This window comes from Nannobrachium achirus, assembly GCF_963921795.1.
Source record: "Nannobrachium achirus genome assembly, chromosome: 23".
NCBI classification, from domain to species: domain Eukaryota; kingdom Metazoa; phylum Chordata; class Actinopteri; order Myctophiformes; family Myctophidae; genus Nannobrachium; species Nannobrachium achirus.
In genome coordinates, this window is record NC_137830.1 from 7499885 (window position 1) to 7520698 (window position 20814).

Consider the following 20814-nt stretch of genomic DNA (forward strand, 5'->3'; position numbering starts at 1 on the left):
CCCTCATGCCCTGAGACTGCAGCACAAGCACCGCTGCCAGACACCTTGGGAATACCCTCGGGGAGAGGGAGAAATCGAAAGGAAGCATCCTCAGCTTCCAGTGGTGACCTTCATAGGCATAGCACAGAAACTGCCAGTGTTGACAGGCAACGGAAACTGTGGGTATCAGTTTTCAGATCATCTGCTGTGGTCAACATATGAGATGGCATGACCTAAATACACCTGTTGGGTGACGGGTCCCCCCAGACTCAAGGAAGTATATCGATTAGAACTAGCCTAGCACAGCTAAACAATCCACCCATGTTAAAAACGAGGTGGGGATGCAATACTATACAGCAGTTAGTTAGCTGCATTACTATAGTCTGGCCAAACCAGGCAAGCTTAGAACCTCCTTGTCTGACAGAGGGTCTACAGCCTCAATGGCACCCCTGTTCAGGAGGGCGGATAGCTCCCGGTTCAGTGCTAGGATTTCTGCCGGGTCACTGATTGTCTTCTTTTGACCCGGCCAGATTTGGGGGGCCGGTGTCGGAACTGACGCTTATATACAGCGTTTGAGGTGGCAACCACCAACACCTCTAAAGCGTAAGCCGCCCAGTATCTGAGCTGCAGATGGGAAAGGTATCTGACAGCTGGCCCAGTAGCCTCAGCTGCAGCCTGGTCTACCTAGCCTGCATGGTTCGCTTCAGTACTTCAGTCACTGCTGAATCAACTCCTACTTCCAGCTCCACTAGGAGACTACAGAGTTCTCATAGGTGCCTCAGTCAGGTTTGACTGTAAAAACCACACTCTGGGATGAGTTTGAACTAGAATGGGCATCATCAATCCGAGTTCATGGAAATAAACTCAATGCCTCCGGTGACACGTCACTGAAGGTGATGGGGTCAGCATCCACATTGCCCTTTGCAAGATGTGAGAGGGCAAGCCTCCAATGGTGTTAGCTTGTCAGTTGCCACCATTGGTGTGTGAATGTGGGAAGTGAGGACGCTGGCGTTGACTGTTCGCCGCTTCACCTCCCAATGTATGAATGGAACATTGTAAGCGCTTTGAGTTTGCAACTTGCTTAGAAAAGCGCTATAAAAATGCAATCCATTATTATTATTATTATTATAATAATAGGGTGTTATAGGGAGTTGCCCAAACACCTTAACTTAACCTCCTGCCACAGTGCCCCCTCGAGGAACACAACGCGGAAAGTGATGACAGGCTTGATAGCTGGCCTGCAACCCAGGCGAGCACTTATTGCATCATTCATGGCTGACAGGGGTACAGGCATGAGGAACAGAAAAGGCAGTGGAGGGTGGCCTCCGCCTGATGAGGGTGCTTGGCCTGGCTAGGCGCTGGCATTCCAGGGTTATGTGAATGATAATGCGCCTGGAGCTGTACTATGTCTCAGCCAATGGCTCTGAGCTGAGGAGTGGGAGCTCGGCTCTAAGGCCTACGCATCTTCCTTATATTCATGGAAGTGTGTAGCTCAAGCTGCCAGGAAGATCACATCGTCCTCTGGAGTCAGCTGTGGCATTGGAGGAGTAGGCACTTCGACATCCTCCAAAGGTAAACAGGTTGGCGGGCAATGGCCCTCATGTAAGCCAACTCAGAAAATAGCCAATCCATCATGGTTGAAGTCAGACCTTTCTTCCTGGTACGCAGGGCAGAGGTCATGGCTGGCAACCGGCTGGAGAGGAGCCTCACACGAGGTGCAAAAGTGGGAGCTCTCCATTGTGGTGGCACCGGATTCTCTGCACCGGCCAACACACACCAGTCCCAGCTAGCCCAGAGCGCGGACGCCACCGGTTGCTAGACAATATTGACCATATGCTGGGGGAGGGAGCGTGTAACGCTGCCTGTACCAGCAAAGGCCATAATTTGAGCAGGATAGACAACTACTCAGCTTACCAGAACGCGAACGTCACTGTTAGCTGGAACGTCAGCGTTAGCTAGACCGTAGGAGTCCGTTAACCAGACTGTAGAACCCATATGGCAGGGGAAGGAGCGCGAACGCTACCTGCACCACCAGCAGAGTTCACTTATAAACAACCAGATTTTAGTAGCCGTAAATCAAAGTCTGCTACTATACATGTAGCCATGCGTCACTTTGTTTCTTAATGCTTCAAAAAGCTTACTCTTGCACTGCTTGAGATTTATCAAAGTGCATTCTAAAATTTTATTTCATTTTTAATCATTTGAAATTTCACTGGAGGATAAACCCATTGAGTTGCATCAACTCGTTTTCGAGGGTGTCCTCTTAACTGAACAGTAGAACCTGTATGCTGTGGAGGGAGCGCGTACGCAACCTGCAGCAGTAGAGGCTTAATTACAGCAGGATTGAGAGAACTTCAGATAACCAGAGCGCGAACGCCACTGTTAACTGGAATACTGCCCTCAGCTGGACTACAGAACGTGTTTGTACTCCACCTGTACCACCAGCAGAGGCTAACATTATAAACAACCGGCCTATAAGTTAGACTAAAACCTTCAACAAAGGTTCGTGCTTCAGCATTGGGGTTCCTCAGAGGAATGCTAGACCTTAAGTCTAGTATACACAAGTAGGAATTAAATATTCCAAAAAGTTACGCATCCGAAACTTTAAGTCAGTGGAGGACAACGTACTCACATTTCCACTGCTTTATTGACACACACCAAAAAAGAACTAATACTATTAAGCTTGCTTATAACCAGTAAAAGCTAATCAATTATCAAACAAAAAAACACTACTTCCAACACGCTAGAAGTAGTATAACAAGCTACACATTCATGCTGGGAGGGGAGAGCGCTATGCTGCCTACCCCAGCCAAGCTATATACAATGGTGTTGAGTTTGAGCTACTTGTAGCTCCACTAATAGAGGACGCTTGCTGGAGGGAAGCAGCGCATACCGTTGCCTGTACCAACAGAGGCCAATACACAAGACAGAAAGGCTACAATAGCTGCTTTCTGTTCATAAAACGTTCGGTAGCTAGTAGTTCGGATCGGTAGCTACGATCAATCAACCATCAATAGAGACCCTTTTACTGAGGGAAGGCGTGCGTACCGCTGCCTGCCCTAAACCAGCTGATTAACGGCAAGAACAGGTTAGGCTATATACAGAATAGCTCCTAACGAAAGCTTCAACCAGCGTGAGCGCTGTCATAATCATAAGCTATTATACAACGTATGCCGAAAATTATATTAGACCGTCATGCAGTAAGGGCTGTCGTTCGCCATAGCCAGCACAGGATAAGTAGTAATAATTTGTATCCTTGATAATGGTATAACGGAGCGCTAACGGTCCGTCACAACAAACCAGAGATCCTCATATTGGGGGGAGGCAGCGTGCATCGCAGCCTTTACCAACAGAGCAGGTTATTTTCTTATACAAACTCAAATGTAATTTGAACGTCATCTTAATGCGGACATTACCGCTAACATTACAACAGTAACCTACCTTCTGTCCGGAGAGGGAAGCACCCTGGTCACCGGAGAAAGAGATCGGGTGCTTTCGCGTCCACGTGAAATAAACTCCACTCAAAGAGGAGATAAGTCGCAGCTCCTGGAGGGCGAACATTCGCTACTCCGACCGATACGGCCACGGAACTACTAGCGACTTCCATAATGAGGTAGGTTGCATAATAATGCATCGTATAATGATGCATATTGTAGCTCACTCGGAGCTCAATACAGAACATCCAAACTCGCGCGCGCGAGAAGAAAAAAGGGACTTAACCCGTGGTAACCGATGGAAGATATAACCTCTTCCGGTTCATCCCGGGGTCACGTTGTGACGTTGTTGATATAAATACTCGACTGCGCATGCGCGAAGGGAACTATTCAGTGCTTAAAGCACCGCCTCTGGCGGTCAGGAGGGATGAAATAGAACTGAAATTTTGGATTTCAGTTTGTTACATTTTTATTTAAGAGCGTCTACTAAATGTCTAAAAGATAAATGGTCTCTCTCTCCCCCAGTGCTTTCTGTCAGAAGTATTAAGTGTGTGTCTCTCTCTCCAGGTGGTGGTGGTCCAGGCCATCAGCGCTCTCTGTCAGAAGTATCCCAGGAAGCACAGCGTCATGATGAACTTCCTGTCCAACATGCTCCGAGATGACGTGAGTCCGTCTTCTTCTAGTCTCGCGTGGCCAGACTGTTGCCTCCGCGATTTGGTCAAATGCTCCCGGCATACAGTCTGGTAAAGGGAAATAGAAACGATGAGTGCGAGATGAAGCGGAAGTGAAGCCCCCTCGTCACTTCCGTTTCAGTCTCACATCGCACACATTTATCATTATATAAATAAATATCATATAAGCATGTTTAGCTTGCTGCTTAGCAGAAATGACATTTTAAAATATATTTTCTTGAACGGTAATGCCCGTTTCCATTACTCGCCGTTAGGGAGCTGCTGTTCCAGACTCTATATAGCATTCAGAGATTGTGGAATAGTTGTCTGGCTACGCGAGACTAGTCTTCTTCTGACTGCTACTTTTCTCCTGGATTAACCAGTGCACATGCACTTTGTGGTCAACGTGCACTTTATTGTACCTTTTTTCGGTATCTGCTACAGGTGCACTGTATGGTGTTGTTTTTATTTGTATTAGAGTTTTGAAATTCTGCCCGAATCCAACCCGACCAGACACTTAGGGCCGGGTAGGGCCTAAAATGTATGCTAATTAGTCGGGCTCAATGAAAAAAGAAAATATATGACGTTTTCGGGCCGGGTAGGGCCTAGAACATACATGGGCAACTGGCGGCCCGGGGGCCACATGTGGCCCCCATCTTCACTTAATGCGGCCCGCAGGAATACTGATATATTATTGGTTTCAGCTGTTATAATTCCAAACGTGTTAACACGACCCGCTTTAATTATTTACTTCAGTCGACTGTATCCACAACTTTTCAACATCTAATCCCATCGTGCATTGCGCAGAATGTGCAGGCAGCTTCCGACGACGCAGCCGAGAGTGATCTACAAGCTCACAATGGTTGCATCTGCGACGCGACGTGAGCTTGTATGTCTGCTGTTAACCTGGAAGTGTCCCGCAAATAATGCTACAGTAAATTCTCGCGGAAACATGTGGATATATATTTGTGTCTTGATGACTAGTAATACTAGTCTTTTTTTATGTCCAATGCATTTGTATTTAAGTTCATAAAGTAAGAAGTAACATAAGAACCTGTACATGCATTTGAAATTAAAAGGGTTCTAATTAAAACATAGCAAAAATAGCAGATCTACAAGCTCAAAACGTGTCCCAGTGCGATGCGTTTTGAGTTCGTAGATCGACTATTTTTGACTGTATATGCATTGTGTCCCTCTGGAGTGTGTGTGAAAATATAGTGGCCCTCTCCAGCATCAACGTTGCCCACCCCTGGCCAAAATGTATGCCAATACGGGCCGGGCCTTCATTAATTCGGCTGTTCGGTGCTGCCGAGATTTTGTGACTACCCCAAACCGTACCGAAACTAGAAAATGTGCAATTTGTGAAATTGCAAGTGTGGTTTCCCTATGGTTCAAATCATATTTGAGTTTTGGGAGGTGAAACGGGGAAAGGGGAATTTTAATTTTCCGACCTACAGTTTGATGTCATCAGTATTAAGCCTGTATCTGGGAATGCCCATATATGGACATACTGTGTCAGTCTCATGTGGTCTACTGTATGATCTGTATGATGTCAGACATCTATGATATCAGTCATCTCCATATTTGGGAAAAGACTCGGCTCCCATTATAAGTCAGTGTGGAAATTAATTCACTAATAAATTAATATCTGTTAAATTATAGAACCTTTCTCTTAGCAAAATGCAAGCACACGATTCCGATGACGCCGGTCGATTTGACATGACGCGAGTGTGTGGCACAAAAACTGTGAGAGGAGTAGCGTACCAAACTTTTAGTTACTCTAGAAACAGAGAATAAAGTTTCCCCAGGACTATAGTGTGGTTGACTAATAAATTTGTCTCTAAAATTGGAGTTTGAATTGGCCCTTAGCTGACGAAATCAACGCCGTTTGACACCTCTTCTCTTCTTCCCCTTCAGGGGGGCTTTGAGTACAAGCGGGCCATCGTGGACTGCATCATCAGCATCATCGAGGAGAACCCCGAGTCCAAGGAGACGGGCCTGGCCCACCTGTGCGAGTTCATCGAGGACTGCGAGCACACGGTGCTCGCCACCAAGATACTCCACCTGCTGGGCAAGGAGGGGCCGCGCACCCCCTCCCCCTCCAAGTACATCCGCTTCATCTTCAACCGCGTGGTGCTGGAGAGCGAGGCGGTCCGGGCCGGTGAGGGGACTCTGTGTTTGTTTGTTTATTTTCACTTACAAAATACATATGAAGATTATACAAAGATTCAGAAGAAATGTGAAGGAATATTTGTACATTGTAGGTAGGGCTGTCACCAATGTTCCCTCTAATTTTTTTTCGGTCTGAGCAAACACTCCAACCTTCTGAGCACAACTTGAGCACTGGTGAGCAAATATGTCGAGTGCACGAGTGTATACTGCGTCAGTGCGTCAAGTCATGTCAAGTTATGGCTTATTCAAATTTAATTACAGAATAAGTAATAGCGGTTCGACTACTGTTAATAAACTGTAGGCTACTATAGGACAGTTACATTTAAAAAGACGGGGAAAAGGGTTTTATATCCATTATTATTCAGTATTAGGCCTACAGACTGATTTCCCCCCTTGGGATAATAAATCTATCTATCTTATATAGTATATACACATGTTGACAACATGTTGTGTAAATACAATACAAACAATGGGCCTAAATATGAGTCAAAATAACAATACATTGACATATTGACATTGACACATCTAAAGAAGTGTCATTATTATGAATAAAATACAGTCCAAAAGCACTATGTGTAGCCTACTGTATGTGCCAAAGTGCCAATGTAAGCATACATGTGAAAATTTGGTATAGGCCTACCATTTCACCCTCAATTTAAATTAACACTGGCTTTTGACCTTGTAGATTGCTTTCCCAAAAATTAAATCATATACAGTAATATGACCTAAGCTAGCCCATAACCTTACAGAGAGGTGGACTCTCTCCCTAATCCTAACCCAATTTATATTTTTTATAAAATCAACAAGTTAATTTAACTCTGAGTGTGGGGTTCCATTTGTACACTCTGAGTTACATAAGGGTCCATTTGGTTCCTAACTTTTGCTGGGGACCCCTGGAACTACCTCAAGATCCCCGGGGTCCCCAGACCCAATTTGGGACCAATGCATTACAGGACTGGAGTTATTTTTGTTAATGTAACTCGTCGTGAAGGTGAGACGCCAAGCTCGTTAGCTCCAGAGAAACATTGCAGTTTACAGGGGTTAAAGAATCAGTGCAGATCCGCAAAATAAATAAGGGGGAGGTGTAGCGATGGCCGCAGCGTGAATGACAAAGTTGTCAAAGCGCTCCAAACTAAAAAGCAGTTATAATTTCAAGATATGAGTATTTGAACTGGCCAGACTAGCAATAGAATACAACAACTTCAGAAGATACTTCTATAAAATGAAGCATGGATTGGCACACACCCATTCAGTGAAGGCAGTTCAGAACTTCAGGGAAACAATATTGTCTGAAAATGGTTTTCAGTCTTGGGGTTCTTTTTGGCTTTAACCTCTGAGTTTATATAGTTCATACCTGGATGCTGGATGGAGGAGTAGTGTGTACTGTAGGTCTAATCTCTGCTGTGCACAGGCGGGGGATTTCTTTATGAAACTGCACATTACCAACCATGGTCCTTTGAGCTTCTGATACGCGAAGCAAAGCACATGCGTTTGTTTTGTTTTGGTAGCCTTCCCTACAGCCACGCTGTTGCTAACGTTAATGCACACATAGAAGATGCAACTGAGAAAGTTTTATGACGGCAATAAAACAATTTAGTCCGAAGAAGTCTCTGTTTACCACACGTGCCTGCCTGCATGTGTGTGTGTGTGTGTGTGTGTGTGTGTGTGTGTGAGAGAGAGAGATAGAGAGAGAGGAGGGGGGAGGCGAGCGAGAATCGAGTCGAGACGAGACGGAGACAGAGCGAGAGGGAGAGAATTTGGCGAGAGAGAGAGAGAGAGAGAGAGAGAGAGAGAGAGAGAGAGAGAGAGAGAGAGAGAGAGAGAGAGAGAGAGAGAGAGAGAGAGAGAGAGAGAGAGAGAGAGAGAGAGAGAGAGAGAGAGAGAGAGAGAGAGACGCTGCCTATGTTAAGCATATGCAGGCAGACAGAGTCTGAGTACACAAAATAATCAACTGCTGCGTTTCACAAATCTATTGGTGTTAATCTGCCGTGCGCTACAAAGATTTGCCGTGCGCGACAGCGTCCTGAGTTGTGCGCGGGCGCGCATGCGCGCAGCTTAGAGGGAACATTGGCTGTCACGATATGACATTTTACATGACGATTAATTGTCACTCAAATAATTGGCGATTAACGATTTAATTGTGTTTTTGTCGTTGATAATTACATTTCAGTTTGGCTTTTAGGCTTTGAAGTTGTACATGGTAGATATGACACATAACCTAAATATACAAAGAAATTACTGACATATTTGACAACTTACTACTTAAAAAATAACTTTGATAGTGGAAATAGCCGATCTACAAGCTCACAACGCGTCGCATCGCGACACGTTGTGAGCTTGTAGATCTGCTATTTCCACTATTTCGGACATTTTTCAACATTCACGATTATGACGATTATGACAAAATAATTGCGATAATGTCAAATAATCACAATTAGACGATTATGTAATAATTGTGACAGCCCTAATAGTAGGACAAAATTAGATCAAAGTAAATAATAACGAATAACAGTATTACCAATAAGAGCAATATAGCATTAGCAATGACTAATATTTATACGCATACATTCTACACACACACACACAACATACTGTACTGTACATACACACATCCTACAATATGTCATCAGGAATATTTATGTCATCCTGTCAGTGTTGTGGTTTTGGTAATGATTCCTAACTTAATGTCCATCATGTCCAGCTGCGGTCAGCGCCTTGGCCAAGTTTGGAGCCCAGAATGACGACCTCCTGCCCAGTGTTCTGGTTCTCATGCAGAGGTACGTAAAAACAACCCATTATAACCCTCAAAGTGTCTGTAGATTTTAGCTATACTAGACCTTACCCGTTCGAAGATATGTGCTCCAAAATATGTCAAACGCACCCGGTGAAAGTGTGTGTGAGAGAGAGAGAGAGAGAGAAACATTCCTAACTGTGAGAGAAAGGGGTGTGTGTGTGTGGGGCTACAGATCCCATGGCCTGGAGGAACGGACCGTAACCCTGGCAACAGACAGCAGAGTTCAACAGAAGTGGTTAAGAAAACGCTAAAAAACTGCTTTAATTTGGGAGAAATGAAATTCGGGCTCCGTCAGTGTTGGTATAATGCTAATGGCCAATACCATGTGAACTTTGGGATCAGTTGCTGAAGCGAGTGAATAGATAAACGTAGATAAGCGTGAGCGTTAGAGCGTTAGAGCGTGAGCGTTAGAGCGTTAGAGCGTGAGTTTGCTCCTTTATTAGTAGGATATTGCGGTTGTCGGGCAGAAACCTCTTATCTCGATATTCTAATGGTTTGTAAAAAAGGTTTGAGAACCACTGGTCTAGTCGCTAGTATAATGTGAGTTCTCAATGGGCCTGAACGTTAAGGCCTGGCCAAGACACAATTGGCATAACTTTTAGGGTCAGGTTTTTTTTTTTTTTTTTTTTTTTTTTTTTGTCATATTTATTTCGAATATATCAAATTAAAAAAAAGTACAATTTTGCACTTCCAAACACAAGACAACAAATAAAGAATATAAAATGAAAAAATAGCAAGTAATAAAAACACGAAACAAAACTTAATAATAACATATCCGAAAAGGAGTGAGAAGAAACTCCCACCCCCTTTTGTACCTGACTTAGTTCAAAATAAACGTAAAAACTCACAGGGTTCAGAGTAAAGTTTTTTTTTATTGAGCACGACCCCTGGCCTGGCCCTACTAATTGGCATACATTTTAGGCCCTACCCGGCCAGAAAATGTCGCTCATTTCAGGTTTGAATAGGATTTAAGAACTCTAACATGTGTGTGCGCTCTCTCCAGGTGCATGATGGACAGTGATGATGAGGTGCGTGACAGAGCCACCTTCTACATGAACGTCCTGCAGCAGAAGCAGAAGGCGCTCAACGCCGCCTACATCTTCAACGGTAACTAACGACACCTCGTCGTCTATGCTCTGTCTGACGCTCGGCCAAAATAGTACACAAACACAAACTCAAACCACCTATGCTTCCGCTGTGCGGTTTGAGTTTATACATTTTGCCTTCCTGCTCGGTAGAAGCATTCAATTACATTTTCCAATTACATTTTAATTTGTCAAATCACCGCAAGTTGTCTCAAGACACTTTTAGAGCAGATACCCGGCATTGTCGCACCCTGAGCAAGACATTTTTGTGACCCTGGCAACAAAAAACTGAAAGAAAAAGAGGGAGGAGAGACAGAGGGAGCAAGCAAGCAATTTCTTTCTTTTCTTTTTTGCTGGATTGTGACATGTCAACCCATTTAGGCCAGAAAAATACAAAAAATATGTTTTCTAAACGTATGTTTCTATGTCAGTGATGCTCAACCTATTCATGTCAAGGACCCCCTAGAATTATATGTTTTTGGTTGCGGACCCCCATCTAATGAGTGTGTGTGTGTGTGTGTGTGTGTGTGTGTGTGTGTGTGTGTGTGTGTGTGGGGTCAGGTCTGTCGGTGTCCATCCCTGGTCTAGAGAAGTCCCTCCACCAGTACACCCTGGACCCCTCGGAGAAACCCTTCGACATGAAGACGGTGCCGCTGGCCAGCACGCCCATCACCGAACAGAAGACCGGTACAAAGCTCACCTCTTTGTTCTTAACTCACTGACTGCTTTCATTAAAAAACATGTCTGGGTTGCTGCCACGAGGGTTAGCGACTCACCCCACGGAGGTTAGGTTTAGGGTAAGGGTTAGAGTTGGTTGTCGAACAAATGACATGTTGTAACAGCGAAGCTATTCCCAGTTAAACACCCTGCCTAAAAGGAACATCCCAAATAAGTCCTTTTACGGTCTTTTTTTACATTGGAAGTCCTTGGTATTAAATCCATGGACATAACAAATATCAGGCAAAGAAAACATTCAATATCATTGCAGTTATAAAAACATATGTACAGGAAACAAGGGGGTGAGGCTAAGGTAAGGGGGGGTGGCAATGCTAACTTCTCGCCTGTCTATGGGAGAAGTGATAACTACCTCCGCCGTTTACATAGGAAGCCTCTCCAATTGACCCAAAATGCAGCGACACGATTGGTCTTCAACCAGCCAAAATGTTCTTATGTCTCCCCCCCTTCTCCGCTCCCTCCATTGGTTGCTGCCCGCACAGAATACAAAAAACTGATGCTGGCCTTCAAAGCCACCAGAGGTACAGTATGTCACCTCCATACCCTCAAAGCCTGATTGAACCCTACAACCCCACCCGTTCACTCAGATCAGCTGACACAGAGATGCTGACAGAACCCTCGCTAAAAACCCCAGGACAAAAATCCACCTGTCCTAGACAATTTGCCCTCCTGTCCCCCAAACTGCGGAATAAACTCCCGTTGCACTTAGAACTGCAGACTCACTCCCTAGCTTTCGCCGTGGCCTGAAGACTCACCTCTTCAGACTCCACTTTAGCACATAGCCCTTACCCTGCCTAGCCTCAATGACCATACATGTAGCCTAATTTAGATGGCATTGTTTAATGTTTTATTCTTATGGCGTTTTTACTGAATAGGTGCTTGGTCTAACTGTTTTCCTAGATTAGCCTAGTATGTTTTACATTTGATGCATTGATGTTGATGTGCTGACATATTACCTGCTTATTGTAGTCGCTCTGGATTAAGAGCGTCTGCTAAATGCATACATTATAAATTGAAGTAAACGGAGGCAGGAAGAGGAAACAGAGATATGGGCTGTTCCAGCCAAATAATCCTGTTTTCCCGGTCCAAACCGGGAGCACCATTTTTTGGGCACTTGGGCACCCTGCATTGGTGATCCAATTTTAGATTGTTTTTTATCAAATCGAATTAATTGAAACTCAGGCCTGGAGGCCTGGACCAACGGGAATATTTCGGGAAACTGGTCGTGGCAGCAAATGAGTTGTTTAATATGCAGCATTGTTAATTTCAGAGGATTGTAGCGTTGGATTGATTTGATCCTTGGAGCTTAATGTGACATTGTTTGTTTGTACGATGACGTTGCAGAGATCGCTCCTGTTGCCACCAGCAAGCTTCCAGAGAAGCTGGCACCGTCACGCCAGGACATTTACCAGGGTGAGTCCAGTCTCCTTCATTCATTTAGGTAGCCTGACACTCAGCCTGAATTGCATTTCGTTTCACTCCATTATTCAGTCTGAACTTGCTTTCATCAAAGGCAATTTCTGGGATGGGCGTTGCCAAAGAGGCAGTCTTCTGCGATTGGTTCACCGCCTGACCAACACAACAGTAGCAAAGCAGATGACGTAGTGTTATGTGGCTGGCTAGTGGCTAGCCTGTTGCTTGCTAGTGCTACTTGCTAACCAAAGAAACAGGCAGAATAGGAGCGCTACGAACTAGGAATCAAACACAACATAACACGTCTGCTTCTGATGTTTCATAGCGAGATCGATACGATCGCATATTACCGCGACGGGCGACGCAATGTTTATGTTTGGGAATGTGCGGTCCGGTCCGGCGGCGGCGCTGGGTTCACACATGAGTTCTGGGAAAACCCCACCCACGCTGTTCACAAGACGCTGATTCACGACGCTGATTCGCCGTACGGATTTCCAAACGAGGAAAACCTCTTATGTGAGAGCAACAACAGACTCCCTGAATCGCCAAAACAACATTTTAAAGGGGGGTGGCTACCGATTCAGGGTCTGAACCAGGCTATCATTTAGGGGCAGCGGTGGGCGCATGTCATCAAACAACACCAAGCGACATTGCACACACTACAGAGAATCGAGATGGAAGGACAGATGAATTGGCCTTTGGTCTGTTGTTTAAATGACTGATTTCCCAAAATGATTGTTTTCTTTTTTCTTTCTTTTTTCTTTTTTTTTTTTTTTTGTCAAACTTTCATTTATAACATATCTTGAGATGGGGGTCCATGGCATAATAACTATCATTCTGGGGGTCTTTAACACGAAAGAACCTTCGAAGGATTTAGGAGACATTTGTAGAATCGGGTCAAAAATAGACTTAACACATTTTCACAAGGATTTTTCAAAAATAGCAGATAGTGCCGCACTGTGAGCTTGTATATCTGTGCTATTTTTCAATAGCTAAAGCATAAAATAATGGGGAAAATAACAATGCGTAATAATGCGTTCCCGGTCTAAATCTCACTGTGCTAATCTCTCTCTACAGAACAACTATCAGCCATCCCAGAGTTCCAGGCTCTGGGTCCTCTGTTCAAGTCGTCGGAGCCGGTGCAGCTGACGGAGGCGGAGACGGAGTACGTGGTGCGCTGCATCAAGCACACCTTCTCCACCCACATGGTGTTCCAGTTCGACTGCACCAACACGCTCAACGACCAGCTGCTGCAGAAGGTACCCGAATGTCTGTCTGTCCCGTTCTGTCTGTATGTACCCTACTGTAGGGGTGGGTTCGATTTATCGATTTGGCGATACATCGATATAAACTCCCGATGATATGTGAATCGATACAGAGGTTGCTCTATCGATAGGTTCGATACGGCGTGAATCCTGCGGGTTAGAACACATCACCCACAGCAGGTGACTGGCGCAGCAAGCAACATGGAAGAGGATGATGAAAAGCTTTATCCACAGCCAGTTAAAAGCTAAAGAATGGAAGCATTTCAGATATATGTGAACGGGGAGTCGGCAGTTAGACCACATGCGCATTGACATCCAAAAAACCCTGCCATTTGCATCGCATTGTAAACTAGTGATGTGTCGTTCATGAGTGATTCGTTCATAAGATTCGAAACATTAGCATGACTCGTGAACGATTCGTTCAAATCCCTGAAATGGGTCGTTCACACTTTCGTTCACACCCCCGCCCCTCCCCCTAAAAGCCCCGGCCGGCAGACAGGACGCGACGGCGGGCTGTACTCGCGATGTAATAAAAACGCTCCCGCGATTGTGTTTTCCACGGGACAATCACGCTTTGAACGAATCTTTTGAACGGATCTTTACCGTGAACGTGAACGGAATGATCCGATCACTGAAATGAACGGGATTGCCCATCACTATTGTAAACAACTGCGTCGCGCTGCTCGCACAACGTGTCGTTTTAACCACATGAGCTAAATTGCGGTTGCGTCGCGATAGTTCTCCGTTGTGTTTTGATGGATTTTACTGTACAGAAGTTTTATATCCACCGTCCCAGTGAAGGAGCACGAAGCAACCAGGTCTATAAAAATAAGCAACTAGGGCATGTCAGTCAAACTTAATTGTCTAATATTGTTTTAGAACAGTGGTTCTCAACCATTTTCATGACAAGATCAAGGACCCCCAATTTTTACTTTACAGAAAGAAGATCTACTTATAATAAACGGATTTGGCAACAGACCAGTGCAGCAGCTACTGTATTGGTAGCCACAAATCCTCACTCTCTTCTAATAATTCTGCCTTAATTAAATAGGCCTATTCTTGATTCTGCTTCATAAGATATTTGATATTAACTAAGTAAACAAAGTAATTTATCAATTATTTTGTAATCGTAATAAATAAAATATATGTATATTTTCTTTCATGTTTTAACGCGTCAACCTATATATCGATATATACATATCTATTGCTGGCAATACCCACCCCTACCTTACTGTACTGTCTGTACTGTCTGTCTGTCACCAACACGCTCACCGACCAGCTGCTGCAGAAGGTACCCTGCTGTCTGTCTGCCAGCGTACCCTGATTTTGCCTAGAAAGCTGCTTGAATAAAAATCAGGGAACATCTCCGAACGTTTAACAAAGTTTAACTGTATTTATGCAATAAATGCTTACACCTACTTTGACGCGAGTGTTCCTGACTAATCTATCATTGTTGTACGTGTGCGTCAGGTGTTAGTGCAGATGGAGCCTTCGGAGTCTTACGAGGTCCTCCAGGTCATCCCCGCCGCCAACCTCCCCTACAGCCAGCCCGGGTCCTGTTACAACCTGGTGAGGCTACCTGAAGAAGACCCCACCGCTGGTATGTACCCCTCCTTACCCCTAACCCTAACACCCTCCCCTACAGCCAGCCTGGGTCCTTCTACAACCTGGTACGACTACCTGAAGAAGACCCTACCGCTGGTATGTGACCATGGATTACATGGATCAGGGCTTCTCAAAGTGGGTGCCTTGACGCAAGTCCAGGAGTGCCACAGCCATACTTTGATAATATTTGGAAAGAGATTCACACTTTTTTTTTTCCTCTCTCTCTGATAAATGTCATCAACTTGTTGTGTTTCCAGTGTCGAGTCAAACCCCAGCTCTCTTAACGGCCCACGCCTTGTGTTTTCTCTCCAGTGTCGTGTACGTTCAGCTGTACCCTGAAGTACCTGGTGAGAGACTGCGACCCCAACACCGGAGAGCCCGACGACGACGGTTACGACGACGAATACGTGGTACGTGAAGGGAGTCTTGAGTTTCACCTGTGGTTATCCTGCTTTGAGCAGTTTACATTTTCTTAACCCATTTAGTGCCTACACTTATTTAATGCTTTAGCTATTGAAAAATAGCAGATCTACAAGCGAGCTTGTAGATCTATTTTTTTGAAAAATCATGAAGATTTGTGCAAATCTTTGAATATATATTTTTAAAGAGAACATTTGTAACTAAAATATTTGCTTCTGGGGGGTCCCTGATACAATATTTTGAAATGTCAAATACATGTAATTCTGGGGGTCCTTGACGTGAAAAAGTTTGAGAACCGCTGATTTAGAAGAAGGATTTAGAAGACATTTATAGAATCGGGTCAACAAAACTTGCACTCATTTTGTAGAGTTTTCAAAAATAGCAGATCTACACACTAGGTGCCGCGCTGCAAGCTTCTATATCTACTATTCTTTTTATAGTTAAAGCATAAAATAATCGTTAAAGTGGTTAAAATCTAGAGTGACGCAGAATTAGCCAGTAGCTATGCCCCTCCCCTAAAAGCTTTTGTCCAATGCTAGCTTAGCAACCGGCAGCTTGCCAAGGCTGTTGCCAAGGCAAACCTTGGCAAGCAGGAAGTTATTCTAAGCTAGCATTGGACAAAAGCTTTTTGGGAGGGGCATAGCTACTGGCTAATTGCGTTCCTGAAGTAAATGTGTTAAAAGGTTTGTTCATCCTTCCCCTAGCTGGAGGACTTGGAGGTGACGGTAGCGGACCACATCCAGAAAGTTCTGAAGCCTAACTTCGCGGCGGCCTGGGACGAGGTGGGCGAGGAGTTCGAGAAGGAGGAGACGTTCGCTCTGGCGTCAGTACGGACACTGGACGGTAAATATGAACCTCTCGATTCGACTCTTCTCCCTTCCCTAAAACACCCTGGACGACGCTCCACGCGTCCCAGACTCTTCTCCCTTCCCCTAAAACACCCTGGACGACGCTCCAGGCGTCCCAGACTCTTCTCCCTTCCCTAAAACACCCTGGACGACGCTCCACGCGTCCCAGACTCTTCTCCCTTCACTAAAACACCCTGGACGACGCTCCACGCGTCCCAGACTCTTCTCCCTTCCTCTAAAACACCCTGGACGACGCTCCACGCGTCCCAGACTCCTCTCCCTTCCCCTAAAACACCCTGGACGACGCTCCACGCGTCCCAGACTCCTCTCCCTTCCCCTAAAACACCCTGGACGACGCTCCACGCGTCCCAGACTCTTCTACCTTCCCTAAAACACCCTGGACTACGCTCCACACGTCCCAGACTCCTCTCCCTTCCTCTAAAACACCCCGGACGACGCTCCACGCGTCCCAGACTCTTCTGCTTTCCTCTAAAACACCCTGGACGACGCTCCACGCGTCCCAGACTCTTCTCTCTTCCTCTAAAACACCCTGGACGATGCTCCACGCGTCCCAGACTCTTATCCCTTCCCCAAAACACCCTGGACGACGCTCCACGCGTCCCAGACTCTTCTCTCTTCCTCTAAAACACCCTGGACGCGTCCCAGACTCTTCTCTCTTCCTCTAAAACACCCTGGACACGTCCCAGACTCTTCTCCCTTCCCCTAAAACACCCTGGACGACGCTCCACGAGTCCCAGACTCTTCTTTCTTCTGGCTCCCAAACTGTGGAACGTGCTCCCCATTGCAGTTAGAACTGCAGACTCACTCCCAATTGTCTGCCGTAATCTGAAGACTCACCTCCTCAGACTCCACCTCAGCGGCTGAGGCTCAGCCCATAGCACTTGCCATAGCCATGACGACCTCGCAAAAAATGTCATTTAGAAAGCATGCTATGTAAACAGATACCAGGTCATTGACCTCGCATCCTATAGTGTGTATAGTCTCAATGTACTGTTTAGGCTCTTGGTTTACCTATGATCCTAGGTTATTTTATCTATGTGTTTGATGCATTCCCTCGTGTTTACCTTGCTTTCTGTAAATCGCTCTGGATTAAGTGCCTAAAGCGCAGGGGTTTTTCAAAGAGGGTGGCAGGACACCCTGGGGTGCCGCGAGATAATTTGATAATATTTGGAATTCGTATCACTACATCAACATCACTTCACTATGCTTAGTAAAACAGACCTGATTTGCACTGTACTTGATGAGTTCTTTTTCCATCTACGACAACTCTCTTCACCAAAAATAGCAGATCTGCAAGCTCACAACGCGTCACAACGTGGCGCGTTGTGAGCTTGCAGATCGGCTATTTTTGGTGAACCTTCGCCCCTGAATAGGCATGCTGGGGTTCAAGTGGTTAAAGTCAAGTATAACGTTATTTTCAGTCAGTTCTGATGGAAACAGATATTTCTCCAATAGGATGTAAGATTCTAAAAAGGAACAGTGTAACTCAGGGGTGCCGTGGATAAAAAAGTTATTTACAGGGGTGCCCAGAGTCAAAAAAAAGTTTGAAAACCCCTGGCCTAAACTGTACGTTACTGACTGTGTCTCTTGTTGTTGTTGTTTGTCTACAGAGGCCGTGGGAAACATCGTCAGCTTCCTGGGCATGCAGCCGTGCGAGCGATCAGACAAAGTTCCGGAGAACAAGAACTCTCACGTCCTGTTTCTGGCCGGTGGGTGTTTGATTGACAGTGATTCTTCCAGGCTGCTGAAGATGATCAAACTATGTTCTGTAATCTTAATGTACATGGATCAAAGTTCTCCGTCGCCTTGACTGGTTTCGGGCATTTTCATTCCACAGAAGCCAGCGTGTCTTCTATGAAAGCATGTCGCGGACCGAAAGAATTGCTGATCCTTTTGATTTGGGTTTTCAAATATAGTTTGACACAGAATCAAATTGTTTGATTCAGAGCCAGAGGAGGCATCTATCTTTCTATGTCTTGGGAAAATGACATTTACACTTTTAGGCTCAGTCGACTTCATTACACAAGTCGACTCCCACCAGAGAAAGTCGAAAACGTTCTATTGTGACGCGTTGTGAGCATGTAGATCTGCTATTTTCACAATTTCTGCCTCTATATATTTGACAATTTGGCCAATGTTTAATTTGTCATTTTAGAGGTATTAAAAAGTCCTTAAATTGTCACTTTAGAAATGTGAAGACATACACTTAAATTTTATGTTGGTTTGTTTAATGTTTCACATTAAGTTAATCATCTAGGGACCCCCCCAAAATAATTGGGGGGTCGTGTGTGACGTGATGACGTCATCAAACGATAAAGTCGACGTCAACTCAACCTTTTACTGAGTCGAGTCGACTTGCAAAAATCACAAATCGTTAATCCCCTAACCGGTACTCCGGACAAACATAGTACAGTCAAAAACCCTGCCTAAAAGTAAGACCCCAAAAAAAGCCCAATTCATCCACTAATGAATTGAATACCAAGGACCTTGTTGGTATACAATGTACTGTAACTGTTTCCCTTTCATCAGTTTGTGTGACATCCTCTCTCTCCCCAGGTGTGTTCCGGGGCTGCCACGACGTCCTGGTTCGAGCCCGGCTGGCGCTGGCCGACGGCGTCACCATGCAGGTGACGGTGCGGAGCGGCGACGAAACGGCGGTGGACGTCATCCTGGCCTCCGTGGGCTGAGAGGTCCCTGAGGGACCCCCAAACACCCCCCCCCCAACCCCATCTAATCTATCCTTCTGTCTTATACGCGTTAACGTGAATCTTAAAGGAGTAGTTCACCCAACAAGAGATTTCGTCGCATAATTTGATGATCAGCAGCGGTTCACTATGGATCCTATAGGATACTTTAGGGTCATTTTGTACTCTCTTGGTATCATCATTCATTCGTCATTTGGTATTTTAATTTTCTATCGATTGCATACCCCATGAAGCCTCAACATTCATGGACATTTCTTGTTAGTTTTTGTCCTGTTACTGAGCCAATAATTTGTTGAAATATATATTTCAATTTCTCTAGAAATAATATAATTTGACTTTTAGAAATAAGTGCAATTCCGTAAATAAAATATAATAATGAAGAAGTAGTGAAAATGGATCTGCTGTTTTCACTAGTTTGGGTCCCTGGCAAACGTCTAATTTCTCTTTTGGGTCACAAGCTAAAAAGCTAGGCCAAGACAGTTGCTCAGAGTGCGGAAACCAAAATGGACATCAGCAATCTGGCTCGCGTTTTTTGACCCACGCTTGTAGGTCATGCAGTTCCTAACCCTGAACCCATGACAATCCTACAGGACACGAAACGACAACCTAAAAGGTTGTTTGAGCGTCTGCTGTCCCTTGGAGTACTGGAATCAATTTGTGATCAAGACAAAATGTGCTTACCTGGAACCAATGAAAGATCGGGAAGAAGAATGTCCTACACATGGTATTTTTTTTGATTGAGTTGGCAAATTGTCCTGAAGCCAACACGAAACCAGAGTTCTTGCCCAAACACCCTTTTTTTCTTATGACAAATTATGAATGCCTGGATATCGAGGCTAATGTCAAAGCTGTAGCGTCGGTGCTGACAAAAACCTACAAGTTAATCGATACCACGTCCAAATTTGGACATGGCAGCTTCCAAACTGCAGAGGAATTTATGTCAGGAATGCGACAAAAAGCTAAAAAGAAAAATAATCATCCGTGAATTAAAGGCTTTCTGGGGTGTGTATTTGATAGAAAATAATTATGCAATTTTACATTTATTTTCGGCGAGCTGCTCCTTTAACGTGAATGTTAAAATAATGTTATTGTTTCATTTCTCTTTTACACCTTGACAAATATATTGAAGAGAATGTTCCAAACATTTCTCATTATTTTGCTGTTCAAACATCTAACACTTAAGATCATTCGTTCGTGGTTCCTTTTCTGTACAAAGATGTTCTTGTCGAGTAATAAAGTCTTGACCATGGACCAAGTCTAAAACCCTGTTTCAGTTTTGGCATTCTTATTTGAATTGACAAGGAATGTTATTATATTATTAAAGGTACAGGCCAAGTGATTTTCTTTGGTTAAATCAAGCACTATATTCTGGTAGTACTCATTGCCATCCACAACTTTCCCACGTCTCGTCGTGCATTGCGCAGAAAGTGTGCGGCAGTTTCCGGCGTCGCAGCCGAGAATGATCTACAAGCTCACAGCGGTTGCATCTGCGACGCGAGCTTGTATGTCTGCTGTTCTCCGTTAAGTGTCCCACAGATAATGCTACAGTAAATTCTCGCGGAAACAGGTGGATCTTTTAAAATGGCCTATAATTTTTCCGGAGGTGCACAAAGGTATACAAATAAATAATTAAGAAATGTACAAAACAAACTCTGGTCATGCCAGAA

At 44.7% G+C, this 20814-nt stretch overlaps 1 protein-coding gene across 1 annotated transcript in view; it reads left to right on the plus strand.

The window, feature by feature from the left end:
- The window catches only part of LOC308308654 (coatomer subunit gamma-2), a 49127-nt gene extending 28712 nt beyond the window's left edge, over positions 1-20415 (plus strand). The window contains exons 13-24 of the mRNA XM_080754098.1: positions 3981-4076; positions 6002-6245; positions 8958-9033; positions 10054-10157; positions 10697-10822; positions 12215-12283; positions 13361-13542; positions 15019-15148; positions 15466-15563; positions 16278-16416; positions 18053-18151; positions 18999-20415. Of these exons, the coding sequence (XP_080610224.1) occupies positions 3981-4076; positions 6002-6245; positions 8958-9033; positions 10054-10157; positions 10697-10822; positions 12215-12283; positions 13361-13542; positions 15019-15148; positions 15466-15563; positions 16278-16416; positions 18053-18151; positions 18999-19129 (1494 nt within the window). The 3' untranslated portion in view covers positions 19130-20415. The remainder of the gene's footprint in view (positions 1-3980; positions 4077-6001; positions 6246-8957; positions 9034-10053; positions 10158-10696; positions 10823-12214; positions 12284-13360; positions 13543-15018; positions 15149-15465; positions 15564-16277; positions 16417-18052; positions 18152-18998) is intronic.
- The last annotated feature ends 399 nt before the right edge of the window (positions 20416-20814 follow it).